General features: G+C 43.2%; 1 protein-coding gene across 3 annotated transcripts in view; it reads left to right on the plus strand.

Moving 5' to 3' along the window:
* The window catches only part of NUP205 (nucleoporin 205), an 85783-nt gene extending 64333 nt beyond the window's left edge, over window positions 1-21450 (plus strand). For all 3 annotated transcript variants that reach the window (XM_051848965.2, XM_051848966.2, XM_051848967.2), the window contains exons 32-43: window positions 476-667; window positions 1471-1592; window positions 4160-4298; window positions 5731-5857; window positions 8644-8720; window positions 9771-9899; window positions 10096-10222; window positions 13007-13173; window positions 15673-15796; window positions 16600-16728; window positions 17739-17809; window positions 21110-21450. In XM_051848965.2, the coding sequence (XP_051704925.2) occupies window positions 476-667; window positions 1471-1592; window positions 4160-4298; window positions 5731-5857; window positions 8644-8720; window positions 9771-9899; window positions 10096-10222; window positions 13007-13173; window positions 15673-15796; window positions 16600-16728; window positions 17739-17809; window positions 21110-21262 (1557 nt within the window). In that variant the 3' untranslated portion in view covers window positions 21263-21450. The remainder of the gene's footprint in view (window positions 1-475; window positions 668-1470; window positions 1593-4159; window positions 4299-5730; window positions 5858-8643; window positions 8721-9770; window positions 9900-10095; window positions 10223-13006; window positions 13174-15672; window positions 15797-16599; window positions 16729-17738; window positions 17810-21109) is intronic.
* Window positions 21451-22331: the final 881 nt, after the last annotated feature.

Below are 22331 nucleotides of genomic sequence, written 5' to 3' on the forward strand. Positions count from 1 at the left end.
GACATAAAAAAACATAAACAGAAAACCCAAGAAAAACTGCCCAGAGATAGACCAAAAAGGATGAACTGTTTTCATTAGGTCTTATACTTCTCATGTAGTTTTCTAGGCTTTCTGTACTGAGTACATAAAACTGTACAATTAGGAAAAACAGCTATTTTTCAAAACTTCTTTAATAACTGATGTCTAGGTGATGGTAAAATATAGTCAGTGTCATTATCTTAATGTGTAGGTTTTGTTTTAGAAATGCAGTTTTACTGTGAAAATTTTCCTCTTCTTAATGAGTTGAGATTCTGGACCCATACATACAGTTTTCAACTTTAAAAAAAAAAAAAAAACAAAAAACAAAAAACGGAATTTTGTTGCAAGCAATAATTGCCATGAGAAAAGTTCTAAATATTTGCAGATAGAGACAGTTACTGTTGCTGATCCTATAAGTGAGCTCCACGTCTTAGACTTTGTTTCACTGTCTCTTCAGATGCTGGCCCTGGCTCTCCTGGATCGGATCGTCTCTGTGGACAAGCAGCAGCAGTGGCTTCTGTATCTTTCCAACAGTGGCTATTTGAAGGTCCTTGTGGACAGCCTGGTAGAAGATGACCGTACTTTGCAGAGTTTGCTCACTCCACAACCTCCCCTTTTGAAAGCCCTCTATACTTACGAATCCAAAATGGTAAGGCTTTGTGAATACCACTTGATTATTTCTTCTTGGGACTGAAGATATATAAAGAGAGTTTATGTGACATGCATCTTGAAGACTGTCTTCTGTGACACAAGCTGTCTTCAACTTTGGGGAGTTTTGCATCTGGGGAGCAGTGTCTACTGAGCGTGTGAAAGATGGATTGAAGTGGTCCTGGCAGGCTAGTTTGGTGATGGGGCTGCTGCGGTCACTAATGCTCCACGTGGAGGCAGCAGTGAAATTCACTCTGCATTGGCTGTTTGTTGAGAATTCCAGTGCTCTGGCTTGTACTTGCAATGCAGAATTTTCAACACAGAGACGTTGGCTCGGGCTCTATTTCGTTTCCTCTAAATCTGTTTTAATTTTGGTTCCTCCTGGTTGAACTTAACATGAATATCACAATAATGGAAGCACAGAAGTCTTAGACGCTTCTGTAACTCCTTTGTCTTTGTTCATTCATTGATCTGGCAAGTTTTCACTGAGTACCCAGTATGTGGCATGCATGGCACTGGGGACTGCAGACACAGCTGTGAGCAAAACAGAAATTTCTCTGCCCACATGATAATGACAGAAACTATTTCAGCTGAATTTTTAATTCACACAAGGCCCCATTTGCATTCAGTGTAGATATGTTGTACCTCTAATCCCTTATAAAAACTCAAGAAAGGCAGTATGTTGTGCCCGGATAGTTAGCCCAGTGGTGATCAAAGATGGAAAATATACCATGAGAGAGTCTCATTTCTATGTGAGGTCCTTTCTATGATTTCAGTACTGCTTTTTCTTCTGTGACTTCTTAGGCATTTCTCACAAGAGTGGCTAAGATACAGCAAGGTGCGTTAGAGCTGTTGAGATCTGGAGTGATCGTGAGACTAGCACAATGCCAAGTCTATGACATGCGCCCAGAAATGGACCCACAGGGGTAAGTGTCCATATAGGCCAGTTTGATAAAAGTCTGAGTAAAAGGTTATTAAGGAAATAACAAACATCATTTTCCCACTGGTTTATAGCTCTGTGTAGTATTCTGTCATTTTGATTTTCTTTGTGTGTTTGGTTATATTTCCCTGTCATTTCCTAATAAATGGAAATTGTTTGTAATAACAAAAAGTAAATAGGGGCCCAATGCTTTCCATTTTAGATCAATAATAGAAGAGAGAATGTGGGAAAGAATTTTGTTATTAAATGTGTTCCTTCCCCACATTTTCTTCTTTTAAGATTTTATTATTTATTTGGAAGGCAGAGTTACAGAGAGGCATAGAAAGAGAGAGAGGTCTTTCATCTGCTGGTTTACTCCCCAGATGGCCGCAGAGGCTTTTACCTGCTATGCCACAGCCTCGGCCCCACCTTGTTTTCTTATTCAGTAGAACTACTTGTTTTCTGTTATAGTGGTCTTTTAAAGTATTACAGTGAAATTATAATTTGTTACAGATTTCAAATTCTTTTTTATTTATTTATTTTTTTGACAGGCAGAGTGGATAGTGAGAGAGAGAGACAGAGAGAAAGGTCTTCCTTTTCTGTTGGTTCACCCCCCAGTGGCTGCTACGGCCTGCGCACTGCGCTGATCCGAAGCCAGGAGCCGGGTGCTTCTCCTGGTCTCCCATACGGGTGCAGGGCCCAAGCACTTGGGCCATCCTCCACTGCACTCCCAGGGCATAGCTGGACAGGAAGAGGAGCGACCAGGACAGAATCCGGCGCCCCGACTGGGACTAGAACCCGGGGTGGTGGTGCCGCAGGCAGAGGATTAGCCTAGTGAGCTGCGGCGCCAGCCCAGATTTCAAATTCTTGATGATTTGGATAAGATTTCAAGGTTTATGATTTTTTCTCCTCATTTGGACATTTTACTTCCTGGTCAATTATAAAGCTTTAGATGACATTGTTTTCCAGTATTAGTAATTTCTCAGTTAAATTTTAATACAAAAGCTTTGAGTTGAAATATTTTTTTTTTCGTCTGTGTGACTGCAGCAGGTACTTGGGCTACTCGTGTAGGAGACTCAGATAGAGTTCCAGGCTCCTGGCTTCGGCCTGGTCCAGCCCTGTCTAGTGCAGCCATACTTTCAAATAAATAAACAATTCTTAAAAAAAAAAAAAAAAGAAAAGCCAAGAGATTTTATACCCTCCTTTTAACTTTTATTTTAATTTTCTATAATGGACAGTGTATGTTCATTTTTGGCTTAGCCAATGGAGAGGGAAATTTGGGTGAAGTAGCTTGTTTTTATCTATTTCTTACAACCTCTGTGGCCCAATGAAACATTTAGAGAAGAATCAATATGTTTGGGAAGTTTTAAACATTGGCTTTCCAATTATGCAAGCTTTTCTTTGTAAGAGTTTTCAAAATTAACACTGTTTTTTTACTAAGATACAGGTTTATATTTTTAATTTATATAAATTTATTTGAAAGAGATGAAAATCTTCCATCTGCTGGTTCATTCCCCCAGTGCCTACAACAACCAGAAGCCAGCTACTCAACTTGGTGTCCCTCATTGTTGATAAGGACCCAGCCACTTAAGCTGTCCCCTGCCTCCTCCATGTCCACATGAGCAGGAAGCTGGAGCCAGGAGGGAGACTGGGACTTGAATCCAGGGACTCCCATATATGGGATGAGGGTGTCCTAAGAGACATCTTTCACTGTTGTGCCAAAAACCTGCCTCCAAATAGATGGTGTTTTGAATCACTGATAATCCAAGCAGAGTGAACAGTAGCTTCATATTTCAATTGGCTGGCTGTTACTCATTTGCCATTTAAAAGGTAGTTGTTAAGAATGTATCTCGGCCGGTGCTGCGGCTCACTAGGCTAATCCTCTGCCTTGCGGCGCCGGCATCCCAGGTTCTAGTCCCAGTCAGGGCGCCGGATTCTGTCCTGGTAGCCCCTCTTCCAGGCCAGCTCTCTGCTGTGGCCAGGGAGTGCAGTGGAGGATGGCCCACGTGCTTGGGCCCTGCACCCCATGGGAGACTAGGAGAAGCACCTGGCTCCTGGCTTCGGATCAGCGCAGTGCACCGGCCGCGGCGGCCATTGGAGGGTGAACCAATGGCAAAGGAAGACCTTTCTCTCTGTCTCTCTCTCTCTCACTGTCTACTCTGCCTGTAAAAGGTATCTCAAGGGCAGGGATTGTGGTATAGTGGCTCAGGCTGCTGCTTGGGTTGCCCACATCCCTCATCAGAGTGCTTAGGATCAAGTCTGGGCTGCTTCTGATGCCAGCTTCGCTAGTGGGCACCCTGGGAGGCAGCAGGTGCTGATGACTCAAGTACTTGGGTCCTGCCCCCCACAAGGGAGGCCCAGATGGAGTTTCCTGCTCCTGGCTTCAGCCTGACCCAGTCCTGGTTGTTGTGGGCGTTTGGGGAGTGAAACCGCAGATAGACGATAAAGCATGCATGGTTGCTTGCTCTTTTTCTATGCCTTTTAAATAAATAAAAATAAACGAACTTTTTAAAAGAAGACTGTACCTTACTTGTTGGAATGTTGCTCCCTTCTTGCTTGTTGACATGAATCAAGGATGTTTGGCATGAGAGATCACCCAGTGTTCATCCCTACGCCGGTGGATCGCTACCGTCAGATCCTCCTTCCAGCCCTCCAGCTGTGCCAGGTCATCCTCACATCCAGTATGGCCCAGCACTTGCAGGCAGCAGGGCAGGTAAGGTGAATCTTTATTCAGGAGGCTATACCGAGCAGAGCTAGGTATAAAAAACAGGCCCCCAGGTGGGCATTGTGGCACAGCAGCTTAAGCTGCCTGCATCCCATATCGGAGTGGCGGTTCGAGTCCTGGCTGCTCTGCTTCTGAACTGGCTCACTGATAGTGCACCCAGGAAGCAGCAGAAGCATGGCTGTGGTACTTGGGGCCTTGCCACCAGCTAGGGACACCTAGATGGAGCGCCTGCCTCCTGGCTTTGGACTGGCACAACTCTGTTCCTTTTTCCTTCTGTCACTCTGCCTTTGAGATACCTTCATAAATAAACAACTCTTTTTTGTTTTTTAAGATTTATTTTTATTTATTTGAAAGAATTAGAGAGGTAGAGACAGAGAGTTCTTCCATCTGTTGGTTCACTCCCCAAATGACTGCAAAGGCTGGAGCTGGGCCGATCTGAAGCCAGGAGATTCTGCCAGGTCTCCCATGTGGGTACAGGGACCAAGGATTTGGGCCATCCTCCACTGCTTTCCCAGGCCATAGCAGGGAGCTGGGGGAGCTGGCTTGGAAGTGAAGCAGTGGGACTTGAACTAGCTCCCATATGGAATGCCGATGTTGCAAGCCAGGGCTTTAACCTGCCGTGCCACAGTCCTGGCCCCAAATAAACAAAGTTCTTAAAAAATAACTAAATAAGGAAACAGGCTCCTGTACTTTACTCTGATCTTGCTTTGGATTTTATCTTTGATCTGTTTCTGTATTTTGATTTGAATAAAACACTGTAATTAATTAGTAAAATCATGAAATGGAGAGCAAGTGATTGAAACTTGCTCTTTTATAAGTGAAAACAGTTATAATGAGGATAAGCTGGCTTCCAAGATGTAACTTAATCAGATTTATTCAGAGAAATGTGTGTTGTGCTTTGCAAAAAATACTGAATATAGATGATAACACAGTAATTTAAAGAAATGAATTTTTTATCAAAATTTTTTCTTTAAACACCAGAGATTATCATATTTCGATGAAACCTTCAATCAAACGTATGCATTTGTTTTTATACTTCAACAAGAGAATTAGACAAAAAATTTTGTTACTGTAGTCAGTGTCATGGAGCAGCTCCTTAGTTCAGTAGTCATTTACCCACCTACTTATTTTAAGTTCTTGTGCTAGCGGTCATATAATGGTTCTAACACAATAGTTATATTAAACTCTTCTAGAGCAGACTTTAAATGCTTGATTTATAAATTTTAATATGATCCTTATCTTTAGATTTCTTGTGGATTTTAGTGTAATTGCTTCCTGAAAAAATAAACTTACATGTAGGAAACAGTCTCTGATTCTCATGCTGAATTACATGCTTCAGTATTATTGTGATGCATTATGCATTTATAATAAAATTTTCTCTTTCTCCTCCTCCTGTTTCTCCTCCTTTTCCATTGCCTAGGTGTTGCAGTTTCTCATTTCGCATTCAGACACCATCCAAGCCATTCTGCGCTGTCAGGATGTTAGTGCTGGGTCTTTGCAGGAGCTGGCTCTGCTGACAGGAATTATCAGTAAAGCCGCACTTCCTGGTGAGTTGATTGTGCTGAATGGACTGATTTATTTGAAAGGCAGAGAGAGAGAGAGAGAGCGATATCTCCCATCTGCTGGTTCACTCCCCAGGTGGCCACAATGGCTGGAGCTGGGCCGATCTGGAGCCAGGAGCCAGGAGCTTCTCCCTGGTCTCCACATGGGTGCAGGGGTTCAAGGACTTGGGTCATCTTCAGCTGCTTTCCCAGGTCATAGCAGAGAGCTGGATCATCAGTGGAGCAGCCAGTCTTGAATCGGCGCACTTATGGGATGCTGGCACTGCAGACAGCAGCTTTACCTGCTCAACCACAGCGCCGGCCCCCTCAATGGACTTTTTTTTTTTTTTTTTTTTTTAATTTTTTGAGAGGCAGAGTGGACAGGTGAGAGAGAGAGACAGAGAGAAAGGTCTTCCTTTTGCCGTTGGTTCACCCTCCAATGGCCGTTGCAGCCGGCACATTGTGGCCAGCGCACCGCGCTGATCCGATGGCAGGAGCCAGGAGCCAGGTGCTTCTCCTGGTCTCCCATGGGGTGCAGGGCCCAAGTACTTGGACCATCCTCCACTGCACTCCCTGGCCACAGCAGAGAGCTGGCCTGGAAGAGGGGCAACCGGGACAGAATCCGGTGCCCTGACCGGGACTAAAACCCGGTGTGCCGGCGCCACAGAGCAGAGGATTAGCCTAGTGAGCTGCGGTGCCGGCCATCCCTCAATGGACTTTTAAGAATTCTTCACTGACTGATATACTTGACAGATACATGTGCTCATTATAAAAAAGCTTTACAAAGTCATGCTACCTAGAGATGAACAAATGTTAGCATTTGATCAATATAATTTCTTTTTCTTCTTCTTAAAAAAAAAAAAAAAAAAACACACACACACACAACAAAAAACCAAGGCAGCCACTGTGGCATAGCAGGTAAGGCCACCTGTGTCGCTGCATCCTGTGTGGGCACTGGCAAATGTATCTTTCTCTCTCTGTCATCGCTGCCTTTCAAATAAACAAATTTTTTAAAACAAGGTTTATTTATTTCATTTGAAAGGCAGAGTTAGAGAGAGGTCTTCCATCTACTGATTGACTCCCAAATGGCCACACAGCCAGAGCTGGGCTGCTCCGAAGCCTGGAGCTTCCTTTGGTTCTCCCACATGGGTGCAGGGGCCCAAGTACTTGGGCCGTTCTCCACTGCTTTCCTAGGTGCATTAGTAGGGAACTGGATTGGAAGTAGAGCAGTGGGGACTCGAACTGGTGCCCACATGGGATGCTGGCACCACAGCGCCTGCCCCAGTCAATATCCTTTCAAACATTGCTCTATGTATATGGGGCATAACAGATGTTACTTATGAGAGTGGAATTGCCTTTTACGTGCTATTTTAGAAAATATTTAATTTTATTTGAATTTAGCAGATTTGAAAAAACTTACTAATGAGAAACAGGAGGAGTTACTGGATTCTAGATAACTGTTTCTTTGCTACTGAATACAGAAATATTTGCTCTTAAAAGATCACTATAATTAAGAAAAAAAAGTTTATGAACAATAAACAATTATTGATATGATTTGATCACTTTTTCCCTCCATGTAATCTCTATTATGTGTCAATTTTAGAATCATTTAACTCCTTCATGTGAAAGATGAAGTGATAATTTTTTAAAATGTTTATTTTCATTTGCTTGAGAGGCAGAGTCACATACACACAAATCCAGAGAGAGAGAGAGAGAGATCTTCCATCCTTAATCACTTCCCAAATTTCCACAAAAGCCAGGGCTGGGCCAGCCCAAAGCCAGAAGCCTGGAGCTCCAGCCAGGTCTTCCCCACAGGTGGCAGGGGCCCAAGTACTGTCATGTGCTGCTCCCAGCTTGCATTAGCAGGAAGCTTACTTGAAGTGGAGTAGCTGGGACTAGAACCAAGCACTCTGATAACGGATGTGGGTGTCTCCAGCAGAGGGTTAACGCACAGCACCACAAGACCCACTCCCTATGATGAATTTTTTTGTTCTGCCTCTTCCACCTTCAGATTGTTTGTTTATATCATTTTTATTTTGTTAAGTTTTATAACATTTACACTCAGTCCTGCAAACACACAGTGTCCTCAGCTGTTAATTATAGTGGTATTGTTACATGGATTCACTGCAAAACACCACTTCTTCCTTTATTTTGATTTATATCTTGGTATTTTTAATTTATAATATACCCCTCTCCTCAAGAAGAAAAAATACTCGGAATTCTCTAATGTAGGAATATCTAAAGGTTGCTTTGTTCTTTGGCAACGTCATCACCAATTATGATTTTTTTAAAAAAAATTTATTATTTTATTTGAAAGAGTTACAGGGAGAGAGAAGGAGAGGCAGAGAGAGAGAGAGATATCTTCCATCTGCTGGTTCACTCCCCAGTTGGCTACAATGGCCAGGGCTGCTGGCCTCACAGGTGGCGGTTGAACCTGCTGCGCCACAATACTGGCCCCAGTGTTTGACATTGTTAAAGAGGTGAAAGAGAAAGTATTTACTGTTGAATTTAGAAAGTTTTACTTTTTATGGTAATAAATAAAAGATTTTTTTGAAAATTTTTAAAATGCCTTTTGAAATTAGTTTAATCTAGACTTTAGATTTCATCTAATTGTACATGTGCTGGTGTTACTAATTCATAAAAGGCACTTACAGTCTGTGAAATCATTTCTCAAAATAATTTCATGGAAAGATCTGTTCAGGCTCATAAAAACTAAAATATCAGATCCATGCTTCCTAGCTTTTTATGCTCTTATTATAAAACTAAATTTAAAAGCATTCTAAATTTTATAGGTATATTAAGTGAACTTGATGTTGATGTAAATGAAGGATCACTAATGGAGCTCCAGGGACATATTGGGAGATTCCAGGTAACTGTTTCTTACATCTTCAAATGGGCATCTGCTTCCTGGATTGGGGCTGCCTCTCTGAGCTGCTGTAATTCACTGTCTGCATAACGTGCCAATAGAGCTACTACTTGATTTTCCGACTTTGGAAATCGTCTTTTGACTTTGCATAGAGGAGGATGTGAGAATTTAGAGGTTTTGTGTGTGTGTTTATGAGATTTATTTTATCTGTTTCAAAGAGTTAAGAGACAGAGAGGTCTTCATCTGTTGGTTCACTCCCCAAGTAGCTGCAGCTGCTGGAGCTGAGCTGATCCGAAGCTAGGAGCCAGGAGCTTCTTCCAGGTCTCCCATGTGGGTGCTGGGGCCCAAGCACCTGGACTGTCCACCACTGCTTTCCCAGGTGCATTAGCAGGGATCTGTATCAGAAGTGGAGCAGCCGTGACTGGAACCGACACCCATATGGAATCCCAGCGCTGCTGGCCCCAAATTTAGAGGTGTTTTTGAGATTTGTTTATTTGAAAGGCAGAGTTACAGAGAGGAGGAGGCAGAAAGAGAGAGAGATATCTTCCATCCGCTGGTTCACTCCCCAGATGGCTGCAATGGTCGCAGCTGAGCCAATCCAAAGCCAGGAGCCAGGAGCTTCTTTTGGGTCTCTCGTATGGGTGCAGGGGCCCAAGTACTTGGGTCATCTGCTGCTGCTTTCCCAGTTGCATTAGCGGGGATCTTGATTGGAAGTGGAGCAGCCAGGTCTCAAACTGACACCCATATGGGATGCTGGCACCATAGGCAGAGGATTAACCTATTGGGCCACAGCACCAGCCCCTAACGTGGTATATTTTGAAATCATACTGTCAGCTCTCCAGAAAGAGTTGAGCTCTCACTACAAAAACCACAAACCCTGGGTTTTTCAGTCTTCCAACTTTTTCATTGGTTGGCTGAGTTAGTAGATGTCACATTACCTTACAGTGATCCCATTCTGTGGAGTTTGTTCTTTAGATTTCCTTCAAGAAAGGGACATTGTTAATTTTAAACACATTCAGTTAGAATGTAACAAAATGTCTTTTTCTTTCTTAGCGCCAATGTTTGGGACTACTTGGTCGCTTTGGTGGCTCTGACAGACTACGTCAATTTAAATTTCAAGATGATAATGTGGAGGGAGATAGAGTGAGCAGGAAAGATGAGATTGAACTGGCTATGCAGCAGGTAAGAGGGGTGAGAATTGGAAAGCATTCTGTAAGGCTTCTGAGGTGGGCACAATTTGTTAAGGGTAGCAGATGTGAGTCATTTTACCAATTGATTCATAACCTTGTTCACTTTTGAATCTTGATTTCTCTGGCTTTATGGCATTTTGGCAGCTAATATTTTTTTTTTTTTTTTTACTGCTTTTCTTCCATTGCAGATTTGTGCTAATGTAATGGAATATTGCCAATCACTCATGTTACAGAGTTCTCCTCCCTTCCAGCATGCTGTGTGTCTCTTCACCCCTAGCCTTTCAGAAACGGTTAACAGAGATGGATCACGGCAAGGTGAGTCCAGTCTTTTCTCAGTGGAACTAAGTTGCTGTGACTACGACACAGCTCTCTTATCTTGGCCTTAATGTGATATATTTTTTTCTTTACAAGTCAATAATGGAAAAATTTTAAAATGGCGTTTAAAAGAAACTATGGGTGGGGTGGTGGCATTTGGCACAGCAGCCTAAGTTGTTGCTTGCAATACCTGCATCTTATATCAGAATTCCTGGCATGGAGGCTCTTTCTGTTCCTGTGTGTCTCTTTCTGTCTGCCTTTCAAATAAAAATGTAGGGTAAAAAGTATGAGAAGAACTATTGTCAGACCTATGTGTAAAAAAGCTGAAAAGAATAGAGAAATTCAAGATTTCCTGAGGATAAGTGTGGAAGAGCCATGTGGGAGGGAACAGTTTTAAATATTACTTGAGATTCCAAAGAAATTCTCAGGGACTGGAGAGTAAGCTCACTGGATGAAAAATACAAAAATATAACAGATAGGTTTGTATGTTAAATCATGTTAAGCTGAATTCAGTGTCTAAATTGGGTTTTCTATTATAGTTCCAAATTTCTGTAGCAAAAGAGTAAAATTTAGGTCTTCAGCAAGCTAACTTAAGTATGTGATTTCCTAATGACCCAGCAGGGAAGATTTGGAATACGGCTCGGTTAAAGCTGTTACCCTTGGTTGTGGTAATGGAATGGACTGCTGGTGATTTCAGGAAGCCTCTGGTAATCTTCTAGTTAGTAGGATTAATTTTAATTGACATTATTTACATACAAAGCAATTCACCTATTTTAGGAATACAGTTTGAATAATTTTTGTAATTAAATATACAGATGTGTAAGCACTAGAGCAGTCAAAATAGAGAAATAATTTCCTCTTTCTAGAAGGTTTCTCTTGCCCTGTTACATCTGATAACTTCCTCTGACTCCTGGCCCAGGCATCTACTGTTCTGCCGTTGGCAACAGTAGTTCTGCTTTTCCCCACCAGTGTCTGTTCCTGTTGTGTTATGTGTAGGTTGTTTAGTTTTCTGCTGTAGGGTGGGAAGGGGAGCAGGATTTCATCTGGCATGTTCTGTTTGTCACATGTGGAAGAAGACCTTAATTAAGCTAATAAGATAGCTTTACATAATACGTTTATTCAGTGATTGGTTTGGAATAGACTTAGGCGAGTATGTCTTAAAGAAATGTGGGAAATAGCCATAAATACTCACTAGAATTTGGGATAGGCGTTTGGTACAGTGGTTAAGCTACTGCCTGGGGAAGCTGCCTCCCATAGCAGAGAGCCTAGATTTGAGTGTTGGCTCTGTTCCTGATTCAGCCTCTGCTGCTGTGCACCCTGGGAGGTAACAGATGATGGGTCAAGTACCTGGGTCCCTGCCAGTTACATGGAAGACCTGGATTGAGTTCTCGGCTCCTGCTTTGACCTGGCCCAGCCCTGTTGAGCCTTTGGGACGTAAACCAGTAGATGCGGGAGTACATGCACTCTCTGTTTCTCTCCATTTCAAATAAGTAGAAAATAATTTTTAAGAAAAAGATTTATTGTTATATTCTATGTGATAAATCATTTAGACTGGAAATATGAAACAATCCCTAAGCCACTGTCTGCAGTATCCTCATTCCTTATGGGTACCAGTTCAAGTCCTGGCTATTCCACTTCGATCTCAGCTCCCTGCTAATGCTCCTGGGAAAGCAGTGGAAGATTGTCCAAGTCCTTGGGCCTCTGCACCCACATAGGAAACCTAGAGGAAGCTCTTGGCTCCTGGCTTCGGCCTGGTCCAGCCCTGCCGTTGCAACCATCTGGGGAGTGAACCAGCAGATGGAAGATCCCTTTCTCTCTCTCTCTCTCTGTCTCTGTCTCTGTCTCTGTCTCTATCTCTGTATGTGTGTATGTGTTTCCCTCTCTCTGTAATTCTGACTTTACAATAAAAATAAATAAGTCCTAAAAAAAGGAAAGGCAAATCATTTTGCTATTCAAATGGAGTGGTTATAGTAAAAGGCTTGTTAAAGTTTAAATGCAGTTACATTTTTAAAATATTTCAGTTTCTGTTCTCCCTGTTTCTTTGGAAGAGTGTCTTTGAACTGGGAATTCAGTAGCCAGGAAGATACAGACTAGAAGTGAGTCCATATGGGGTAGGTGTGTGGCACAGCAAGCTGGCCACCACTTGTGATGCCTGCATTCCATATTGGGTTACCAGTTTGTTTCCAGGCACCTCCGCTTCCAATCCAGCTTCCTACTAATTCCTTCTAGGAGGCAGTGGGTGGTGGCTCAAGTACATGGGCCTCTGCCACTCACACAGGAGACCTGGGCTCCTGGGTTTGGCTCATCCCAGCCCTGGCTGTTGCTGGTATTTGGGGGAATGGGAGAAAAAGAAGTGAATTCATATAGCTAGAGCTCTCCAGTGAGTCAGGTTTTTCAGCTGGGGTCAGGAACCCCAGGTTTGCATATGTGTTTTGTATGTTTGTGTGGGGAGGAATGGGAATGAATTTAAAGGTTTATAACTTTCATAGAGTTCTCAAAGAGATCTTCACACAATATAAAGTATAACCTGCCCATGTCTACTTTTAAAAGCACTGACAAATTTCTTTGTCCTCTTAAGGTCCCCTGTACCGGGTTACAGCAGCTTTTAGCCACTTGTTTGAACTTTTGAACTATCAGTGGTATTTAAAAGTAACCTTGGGTTGGTTTTAATAATAGTTTACTTGCCCTAAATTCCAGAGTAGCCCTTGTTTTACAGCAGGTATTTTGAAAGTCATGTAAGCTACTTGTAAGTAGAATGTTGCTTTATATCGTCAATTCTATTAGATTCCCAAGCTCCCGTGGTTCCATATTGGCGCCTGCCTGGTTTGGGCATTATCCTCTACCTGCTGAAACAGAGTGCTAATGATTTCTTCAGCTATTATGACAGTCATCGGCGAAGTGTCAACAAGCTCCAGAATGTAGAGCAGCTTCCTCCAGATGAGATCAAAGAGGTATGAATCTTAATGAGCTTTGGGGACTTGGGAAATTGTTGCTTTTTACCACTGACGGGCCAGGCCTCAGACTTGGGAAGAAAGATGCTGTCGTTGTAGCAACAACCTCATAAGCATAGAATCTCTTGACCAGAAAACACACTCAGCAAAATAGAAAGGCAGCTGACCTTTGAACAGCGAGGGTTGGATAAGTTATGCTGTAAACTGCTGAGAAGCTAGGACTCCTACTGCAGATATTTGTTCATTTTCGTAGAACGTGTGTCTCTGTGACTTCAGCAGCTTCGCTGTCCATTTAGGGTAGTTTTTTCCCCAAAACAGATAGGTTATCGTGTCAGACCTGACTGCCATCTCGGTGCCCCAGAGTCTTCCTCTGGCCTTAGAGCTCAATGGGCCTTACCAGGCTTGCTTCCACAGCGGCTTGCCTACTTTTTCCACTTGGCGCAGCTGAGCTCTAAGGCATTCCTTGGTCAGTTCTGAAGCTTTTCTTTTTTCTTTAAGATTTATCTTATTTCTTTGAAAGACAGAGCTACAGAGAGAGGTAGAGACTGAGAGAGGTTTTCCACCTGCTGATTCACTCCCCACATGGCTACAATGGCTGGAGCTGAGCCAATCCAAAGCTAGGAACCAGGAGCTTCTTCCAGGTCTCCCTCATGGTGTGGGGCCCAAGGACTTGGGCCGTCTTCCATTGCCTTTCCACACATATTAACAGGAAGCTGTCTGGGAAGTGGAGCAGCTGGGACTTGAACAGACGCCCATATAGGATGCCAGCGCTGCAGGGCAGGGGGCTTTAACCCACTGTACCACAGAACCAGCCTCATTTGGTGTCCCATGCCAACCTGGATGTTGAGCTAGTTTCCATTTCTGATTCTTTCCAGATTTCCTAACACATTCCATGTCGATCTTCTGAGTGGGCAAAGCCTACTCCCTCTTGCCACTCTTCTGATAATTATGGGGAACAGTTATTGAGTGTTTATGATCCAGGCCCTGAGTTACATGTTCTGAATATAGGAGATAAATACTGATGCTACTTCATTTGTCAAATGAGGAAACAAGGCGCAGAATCTCGAATAGCTTGTCCAGAGGCACACGGCTGGTGGGAACAGGGTGAGGCAGGAGTGAGCGAGTGGGTACAGGTAGCCCCTGACACTGTGTGGCTTGCATCCAGCGGTCTTTCCTCCGTCATGTAGCTTACTGGCGCTAGGTGTCCTTGCAAGAACTGCAACCTCATCACTTCCCTGTGATTTCTCTACAACTTAACGTTGAGACGTTAAACTGAACCGTTGTACTTACTGGGATGTGTGTCAGATGGCAAGTATCCTGGGAGGTTTGAGTGAGGCCTCGTAGGTGTACGTTTTCTTCAGAAAATGCCGACAGCTCTTAGAGAAACTCTGCATGACCTTTTCACACCTACTGTTTTGTGTTGAGACAGGAAATTCAAGAGTGGCGGGCCCATCAGCAGGTGGGAGGTGGGGATGCCTGTGTTTCAGGGACAGACTTTCTGAAAGGCAGCAGTTGGGACATTTCACTTAACGGATTTGCTTCTTTGGCTCTTCTTCTTTCTCTCTCATTTTAAAATTTTTAATTGACATGTAAAGCATCTTCAAAAAAAAGTTAGTAGAAAATGTATATTATGACAAAACTATGCATGGCTTTCAGTTTTTTTGTACCAAAGTAAACGTATCTTTTTATTCTGTTTTCCCATGACTTTTTTTGGAGTGCCTGTCATTGTACGTATTCGTGGGGCACCGTGTGATATTTCAGTATGTATGTATATAACTGTGATGATCAAACCAAGGTAGCTGACAGATCCATCACCTGAAACATGTATCATTTCTTGAGTTGGGAGCATTCAAAATTCTGCGAACTATTTTGAAATATACATTAAATGTTGTCAACTACGGTTGCCCTAATGTACTGTAGAACATTAGAAGTTATTCCTCCTGTCCAGCTGCACATATGGACCACATGTTAACCATACTTTGTCCAACACCACGCCTTTACTCTCCACTGCTTGCTTCTGTGAGATGAATTTCCAGATTGCACATCTGAGTGAGAATAGGCGGTGTATGCCTTTCTGTGCACGTATCACTTAACCCAGTGACGCATCCACGTTGTCACAATGGCAGTGTTTCCTTCTGAAAGGCTGAGTAGTACTCCATTGTGTGTATATATATCACATATATCTATATATGATATATATATATATATATACACACAGCCCACCTTTCCTTTTTCTTGGCTGTTGTGAATAGTGCTGCGGTAAATGCAGGAGTGCAGATATCTCGTTGACATTACTGATCTCCTTTCCTTTAGATAAATACCCGGTAGTAGATGGCTCTCCTTTAAAAACTGTCTTTTCAACTAGATAACAAACTTGTCTTGAGTGTTCCTCCCAACACTTCACACGGCTCCCTGCTCCTGGTAGATTTTCATTACAGTTTTGGTTACATTTACATCACTCTCACACCGCATTTCTTTCTTTTTCTTTCTTCATTTTAGCTGTGTCAGTCTGCGATGCCTGCTGGTGTTGATAAAATCTCCACTGCACAGAAGTATGTTCTAGCAAGGCGGCGTCTGGTGAAGCTGATCAACAATCGAGCTAAACTGCTTTCCCTGTGTTCTTGTATCCTTTGTGAAACCAAAGACGTGGATGGAATGACCTCTCCACGTGGGAACTATTTTCTTTTCTTTTTTTTTTCTTAAAGATTTATTTATTTATTTGAAATGCAGAGTTACACAGAGAGAAGGAGAGCCGGGGGGGAAGGGGGGGGGGGTCTTCCATCCGCTGGTTCACTCCCCAGATGGCTGCAACGGCCAGAGCTGCACTGATCCAGAGCCAGGAGCTTCTTCCGGGTCTCCCACATGGGTGCAGGGGCCCAAGGGCCTGGTCCATCTTCTGCTGCTTTCCCAGGCCACAGCAGAGAGCTGGATTGGAAGTGGAGCAGCCGGGACTTGAACCAGCATCCATATGGCATGTTGGCACTGCAGGCGGCAGCTTTACCCCCTACGCCACAGCGCTGGCCCCGGAAACTGTTTTCTTATTCTTACATTATTCGAGTGCCAGAACCAGAAGGAAGGGGACATAATTACTGTAATTTTTTTTCCATGAAGTGCTTGATAAATTTCTAAATCATATTTTTTCTTACCTTTTTAATACTTATCATAGCTATAGATGCTCTCTGTTTGCCTAGGAAAGGAGGAACAACGTAGCACCCTGTGGTGCCCAGCTCCTTGCCCTCAGCTTGGCACATTCTGCTGCTTTCTCTGCAGGTGTCGTCACTGGAACCTTGCCTGTTAGACTGAACATGTGGGTGTATCATAAACGAGTGTGGTCTCTTTTCTCCTCCTCCTGAGAAACTGATTTATTTAAAAAAAAAAAAAAAAAAAGCCATGCAATTTTCCTTTAACCTGAGTTCCCATATGCAGTTATCATAGAGACTTGTCTGTTTATTTTTTGGCGCCACCTGGAGTACTACTTGTTACATTGCACACCAACAGATTCTCAAGATTCCCTGTTTGCCTCCAGAACCTTATTTAAAAGCAGAAGGCTACAAGGTAAAGTTAATTCTGTGTTAGTGAAACATAAATGCCTATGTTTTTTTAAAAGATTATTTATTTGAAAAGCAAAGTTACAAAGAGGCAAAGGCAGAGAGAGGCAGAGTCTTCCCGCTGGTTCACTCCCCATATGGCTGCAATAACCGGAGCTGGGCTGATCCGAAGCCAGGATCCAGGAGTTTCTTCCAGGTCTCCCATGGGGTGCAGGGACCCAAGAGCTCGAGACGTCTGCTGCTGCTTTTTCAGGCATAGCAGAAAGCTGGATGGGAAGTAGAGCAGCCGGAGCTTGAACCAGCACCCACATGGGATGCCAGCACTGTGGATGGCGGCTTTACCCGCTACACCACACACTGGCCCTGCCTATGGATTTTAGTACTTGAACAGCTAGTTACTTTTCTGTTTATTTTTTATGTTTCCAGGAAACCAAAAGTGAGGGGTAATTGAGTGCTACCTTGTTACTAGATAAGGCTAGTTTCTCTTTGTAGTAGACTTTCTGTTTGTGGGAAGTTGTGTGGAGGATAAGAATATGCTAGAGCCTGCTCACCAGCTCTTCCTCAGCAGCTTGAGCTAAGGGCTAATCCAACCCCAGAGTCCCCTCATCGCAGGCAATTTGCCAGGAGAACGGCAGTGAGGCAGCCCCTCCGCCATGGTTCCTAGGCCCCTGAGACTACTGGGCAGGCGTTAGGTCCCTCCTGCGGAGGGAAGAGAAGAAGGCTTGAGCATCCCGGGCTGCACCAGGGAAGGACCTCCATTTGCTTCAGCTAAGATGGAGCTCCCGGTCTCGATCTGTGGTGTGGTGGTTAGCAGGTTCTTCCACTGTTGGGTGAAGATGAGACTGTTTCAGAAAGCTGTGGGAAAACGGAATTAAATGATAGGCTGATTTTGGTGCAAAAATGTTTTTAAATCCATGCATAGTTTTTTCATAATACACATTTTCTGTGAAAGTTTTGAAGAAGACCCCTTGTATGGTGTACTTGCAAAGCTGGTTTGACTGTGACTTTTATCTCTAGATTCCTTCTCAGAAACCAATCTAGATTTTAAAAGTGGACTGACAATAGTAAGCCAACATGACATAGACCAGGTAAGGTTTGCTTCTTATACTTTTTTTTTTCTTTATTAAAGTAAAAAGGAAGGTCTGGGATAGTAATAAGATTATAGTTCTCAGGGTTGCATGCCTGATGTGAATTCTGGCTTGGACATTACACAGCTGTGTGACTTTAAACTGAGCCTCGATTTCGTCATCTTAGAAAGTGGAATGATGATTCAACCTCTGAGGGTTTTGTCAGTTAAGGGAGGCTCCCAGCAGAGCACCTGCAATGTGCTGAGTATTCCTAACTGCTGGACCTTGTGATCTGGAATCCCCTTGAAGTCCTGAAGTATCACTCAGCACTCCATTTTTCAGGAAACAATTAAGTTTGAGAGTAGCCATCAAGAATTCCCCCATGGTCACAGACTCTAATAATATGCATCATTACACTCTTAGTTACTTCTTGATCAGTAGTGGTGGAGAAAATGAAGTGCATTCCAAAGACATTAAAGATGAAACCCTCATACTAAACTAATAGCGGAGTCCTATTCCTAAGGAGACGGGTATCAGGGTATGTGATAGTAGGGAAGATGAATTACAGCTGGATCTCTACCAGGTGTATCAGTGTCCTGAGTCATAATTTGTAAAGCCTCTGCTGTTTCCTTCTCTCTCTTTTTTGCTACCTTTTTATCAAGATCTTATTTATTTATTTATTTGAGAGACAGAATTACAGCCAGAGAGAAACAGTGAAAGTCATCCAGAAGATGTCTAATACATATATGTTGAACTTACGACTTTTTGTTTCCTTTACAGTCTGTTATAAAGTTCTTTGAGAATGCAGGATTAATAAATAATCTCTGTGCCGTAATTTTAACACAAAACTGAAGGCAAGAAGATCCATCTAATTCACTGCTTAATTTTAGTATTTTAGCATAGAAGGGTGGATCCAAAAGACCCATCTAAAACGACATATGCATTCTGGAATACATTGAATTCTAACGTATGGTTCAGGTTAAACCCCCTCTCCTGTCTTACCCAATTGATATTTCTTGAAAACAAGCAAATGGGTTTTTTTCTTTCATAATCGAGATTTTCCTGGTAGTGTTCAGAATCAATACACAGATATTTCCACTTGTGCACATTTCCTAACATATGTACCAAAAATCTAAAAGGCCATGTATTGTGATCCTTTTTAAGAGTTATTCCAAGGCCGGTGCCGCGGCTCACTAGGCTAATCCTCCATCTTGCGGCGAAGAGTTATTCCAGTGACTTTCCAGCTTTGCCTTTGGAGGCAAATTTTCCTTAACAAGATACTAAGTACCAATATCTTCAAATATTGACAAGCTGTTACATAAGTCCCACCAGGCCACAGTTTATCATAAAAATTACATACTCGAATTTTCAGCCTTTCACAACACATTAACAAGTTATTAGGAAAACTGAATCATAACAAAACATGTTAAGGAACATGCCCTGTTGTGACAGGACAGTGGTAAGGAGTGGTTTTCTGTAGGAAACAATTGTACTGAACAACAACAGATTAAATGCACAACTGTGACTCCACAGTGCCGTTTAGTATGCTTTGTAATGAGAGATGTTAGACGTCTGTGGACATCTGTGGACGTCTAAGCTGACACCATGGCAGCCAGAGCCTCCTGTACAGAAAACAGCTGTTCTCTGGTTGGACTGGAAATAACCAACCAGCAGATGATTTCACCTTTAAAAAAATCAGTTACACTTGAAAAAATGGGATGAGATTGGATTCCTTCTTTCTTAGAAAATGTTTCTAGAGCAACTTGAAAACTTGATTTGCAAAAAGTTGATGAAACCATTCCTCTGGATGGTTCAAGAAGGGAGACCAGGACCACTGCTGAGACGGGCGTATGACAGCTGCTTCATCAGGCCAGACGCTCCTTGCTTTTAGTTTCTCTGTTCCTGCTGGCAGATCTCTGGTTTCTTGTTTGAGCCAGTGCGGCCTGTTTTCACTTTGTTTCTCTTCCCTTTGATTTGTACTTTTCTGTCTGAAGATACACTTTGCTGCTGCTTTTTTTTTTTTTTTTTTTTTTTAACTTCATTTCTACTTTTGTAGGAGCAGGTTTGGGGGACCACCCCACCTATCTTCTTGGGCTTACATCCCTCAATTCCTCTTGGGCATCTTGGTGGTGGGAAGGGTGCATGCTGGGTGCCGGTGGGCCACGGCGCACCGAGAGCCTCAGTGAAACAGGGCTGCCTGGCTGCTGCTGCCTCTCCCAAAGCAAGTGTGGTTTTAGAAATTAAACAGTGAAGGATAAAAGCTTTTCTCCCCACCTATTCTTTTTCTATTTTTTTTAAGATTTATTTTATTTAAGGCTGGCGCCGTGGCTCAATAGGCTAATCCTCCGCCTTGCGGCGCCGGCACATTAGGTTCTAGTCCCGGTCAGGGTGCTGGATTTTGTCCCGGTTGCCCCTCTTCCAGTCCAGCTCTCTGCTGTGGCCCAGGAGTGCAGTGGAAGATGGCCCAAGTGCTTGGGCCCTGTACCTGCATGGCAGACCAGGAGAAGCACCTGGCTCCTGGCTTCGGATCAGCGCGATGCGCCGGCCACAGCGTGCCAGCTGCGGCGGCCATTGGAGGGTGAACCAACGGCAAAGGAAGACCTTTCTCTCTGTCTCTCTCTCTCACTGTCCACTCTGCCTGTCAAAAAAAAAAAAAAAAAAAGATTTATTTTATTTATTTGAAAGACAGTTACAGAGAGAAGTAGAGACAGAGAGAGGTCTTCCATCCACTGGTTCACTCCCCAGATGGCTAGAGCTGCACCAATCTGAAGCCAGGAACTTCTTCCAGGTCTCCCATGTGGGTGCAGGGGCCCAAGGACTTGGGCCATCTTCCACTGCTTTCCCAGGCCACAGCAGAGAGCAGCATCGGAAGTGGAGCTGCTGGAACTCTGCTGGCGCCCATATGGGATGCCGGCGCCTCAGACCAGGGCTTTAACCCGCTGCGCCACGGCACCGGCACACCTACTCTTCTTTTTTAAAAGCACATACTGTTAGCCAACTTGTTGTGTAGCCCCTTAGGATATGTGTTTGTGTGCTTGACGATATGTCAGCATTAGCATCAAGTTGCTGTTTAAAGCACATTTAAAAATCCCCACATTTGTACAGCAAAGGAGAGAAGAGCACTAGAATCATACCAGAAATCCGGACAGAAAATGTGAACAGCCGGGTCAGTTCACTTGGTTCCATGTTACAGTTCCAAATATTTTATGTTGGAAAGACCACGTTACAAAATTTCAGAGGTATTTACAATTGGAAGATGGGAAAAGATAAATATTTGAGATGGTAACTTTAATAATAAAATTTCATCTGTCTTACCTCTAGCTTCAGGCTGATGCCAACAACGCTTTTGGAGAGTCACTACAGAAGAAACTTCTAGACATTGAAGGACTGTACTCAAAGGTTCGGTCTCGCTACAGTTTCATCCAGGCTCTTGTCAGACGGATCCGTGGCCTCATGAGGATATCCAGGAACTGAGCCCCTGCTGTGTTCTTCTGTGGAAGAGGAATTGGGGAAAACTGTCTCCTTTTTGTGGATTAGTTTGTTTCTAAATTATGACCAAAAATATTTTGCTATTTCTTTCTTTATATATGGACACTTTTGTGTAAATCTCTTTGCCTGGATCCATCCTCACTAGTGAAAAATAAATACTTTTTTAAAAACAACCATGGTCCTTTTAAAATGCACCAACTTTCTACAGTGATGGTTTTTCCCCAGATACATTGTCCTGAATGCTAAACTTTAAAAGAGTAGTCTGGAAATTCTAATTTTTTCACCCTTTGGGCCTGTGGTACACTTTTACTGCATGGGGAAGAGTGGATAATTAACTGTGTCCATTATCTGTTAGAGTGGTTTACTCAGTCTGAAAGTTTGTGATAGAAATGTCTCAAAAAGTCAAGCTATGCCTTCTACAGTAATTTAGCTTTTGCCCCCCTCTTCCTGTTCTGCTCATGAAAGGACAATGTAATAATTTGCATTTGTTCCTTAGAAATGATTACAGAATTAACCATCTGCCCATCTTTCTCGGATAATTAACATGAGCACTAAAAATTCACCTAATCCTCCCCGTGTTTCTTGCTCAAGTGTTTATGTGACTACTTTATCGGAAAGTGGATGTTTGCTCTCCAGCCAGCAATTGTTTCAACCTAATGACTAGGACAGACTGCTGATGGGGAGAAGATCGAATCTCACATCACAGCAGAAAATTAATACTTCCTTCAATGATATTAGAGTGTAGCTTTATCTTTCATTCTTACAATTACATTTCTATGGATTTTAAGAGGCGTATTCATTGATAAGTTCTCTACTTGTTTTTATTCAAGAGGCAGTAAGACAGAGATGAATGGAGTTCCCATCCGCTGGTGCATCACCCCGGATGCCTGCAGTGGCCAGGGCTGGAACTCCATCCAGGTCTCCCGTGTGCATGGCAGGAATGCACATTAGGAGGAAGCTGAAATCGGGAGCAGAGCCAGGACTGGAACCCAGTGCCGCCGTGAGAGATGCAGGCCTCCCAACAGACAACTGGGAAGCCAGACGCCTGCCCCCT

This window comes from Oryctolagus cuniculus, chromosome 3 (genome assembly GCF_964237555.1).
Source record: "Oryctolagus cuniculus chromosome 3, mOryCun1.1, whole genome shotgun sequence".
Taxonomy (NCBI): Eukaryota; Metazoa; Chordata; class Mammalia; order Lagomorpha; family Leporidae; genus Oryctolagus; species Oryctolagus cuniculus.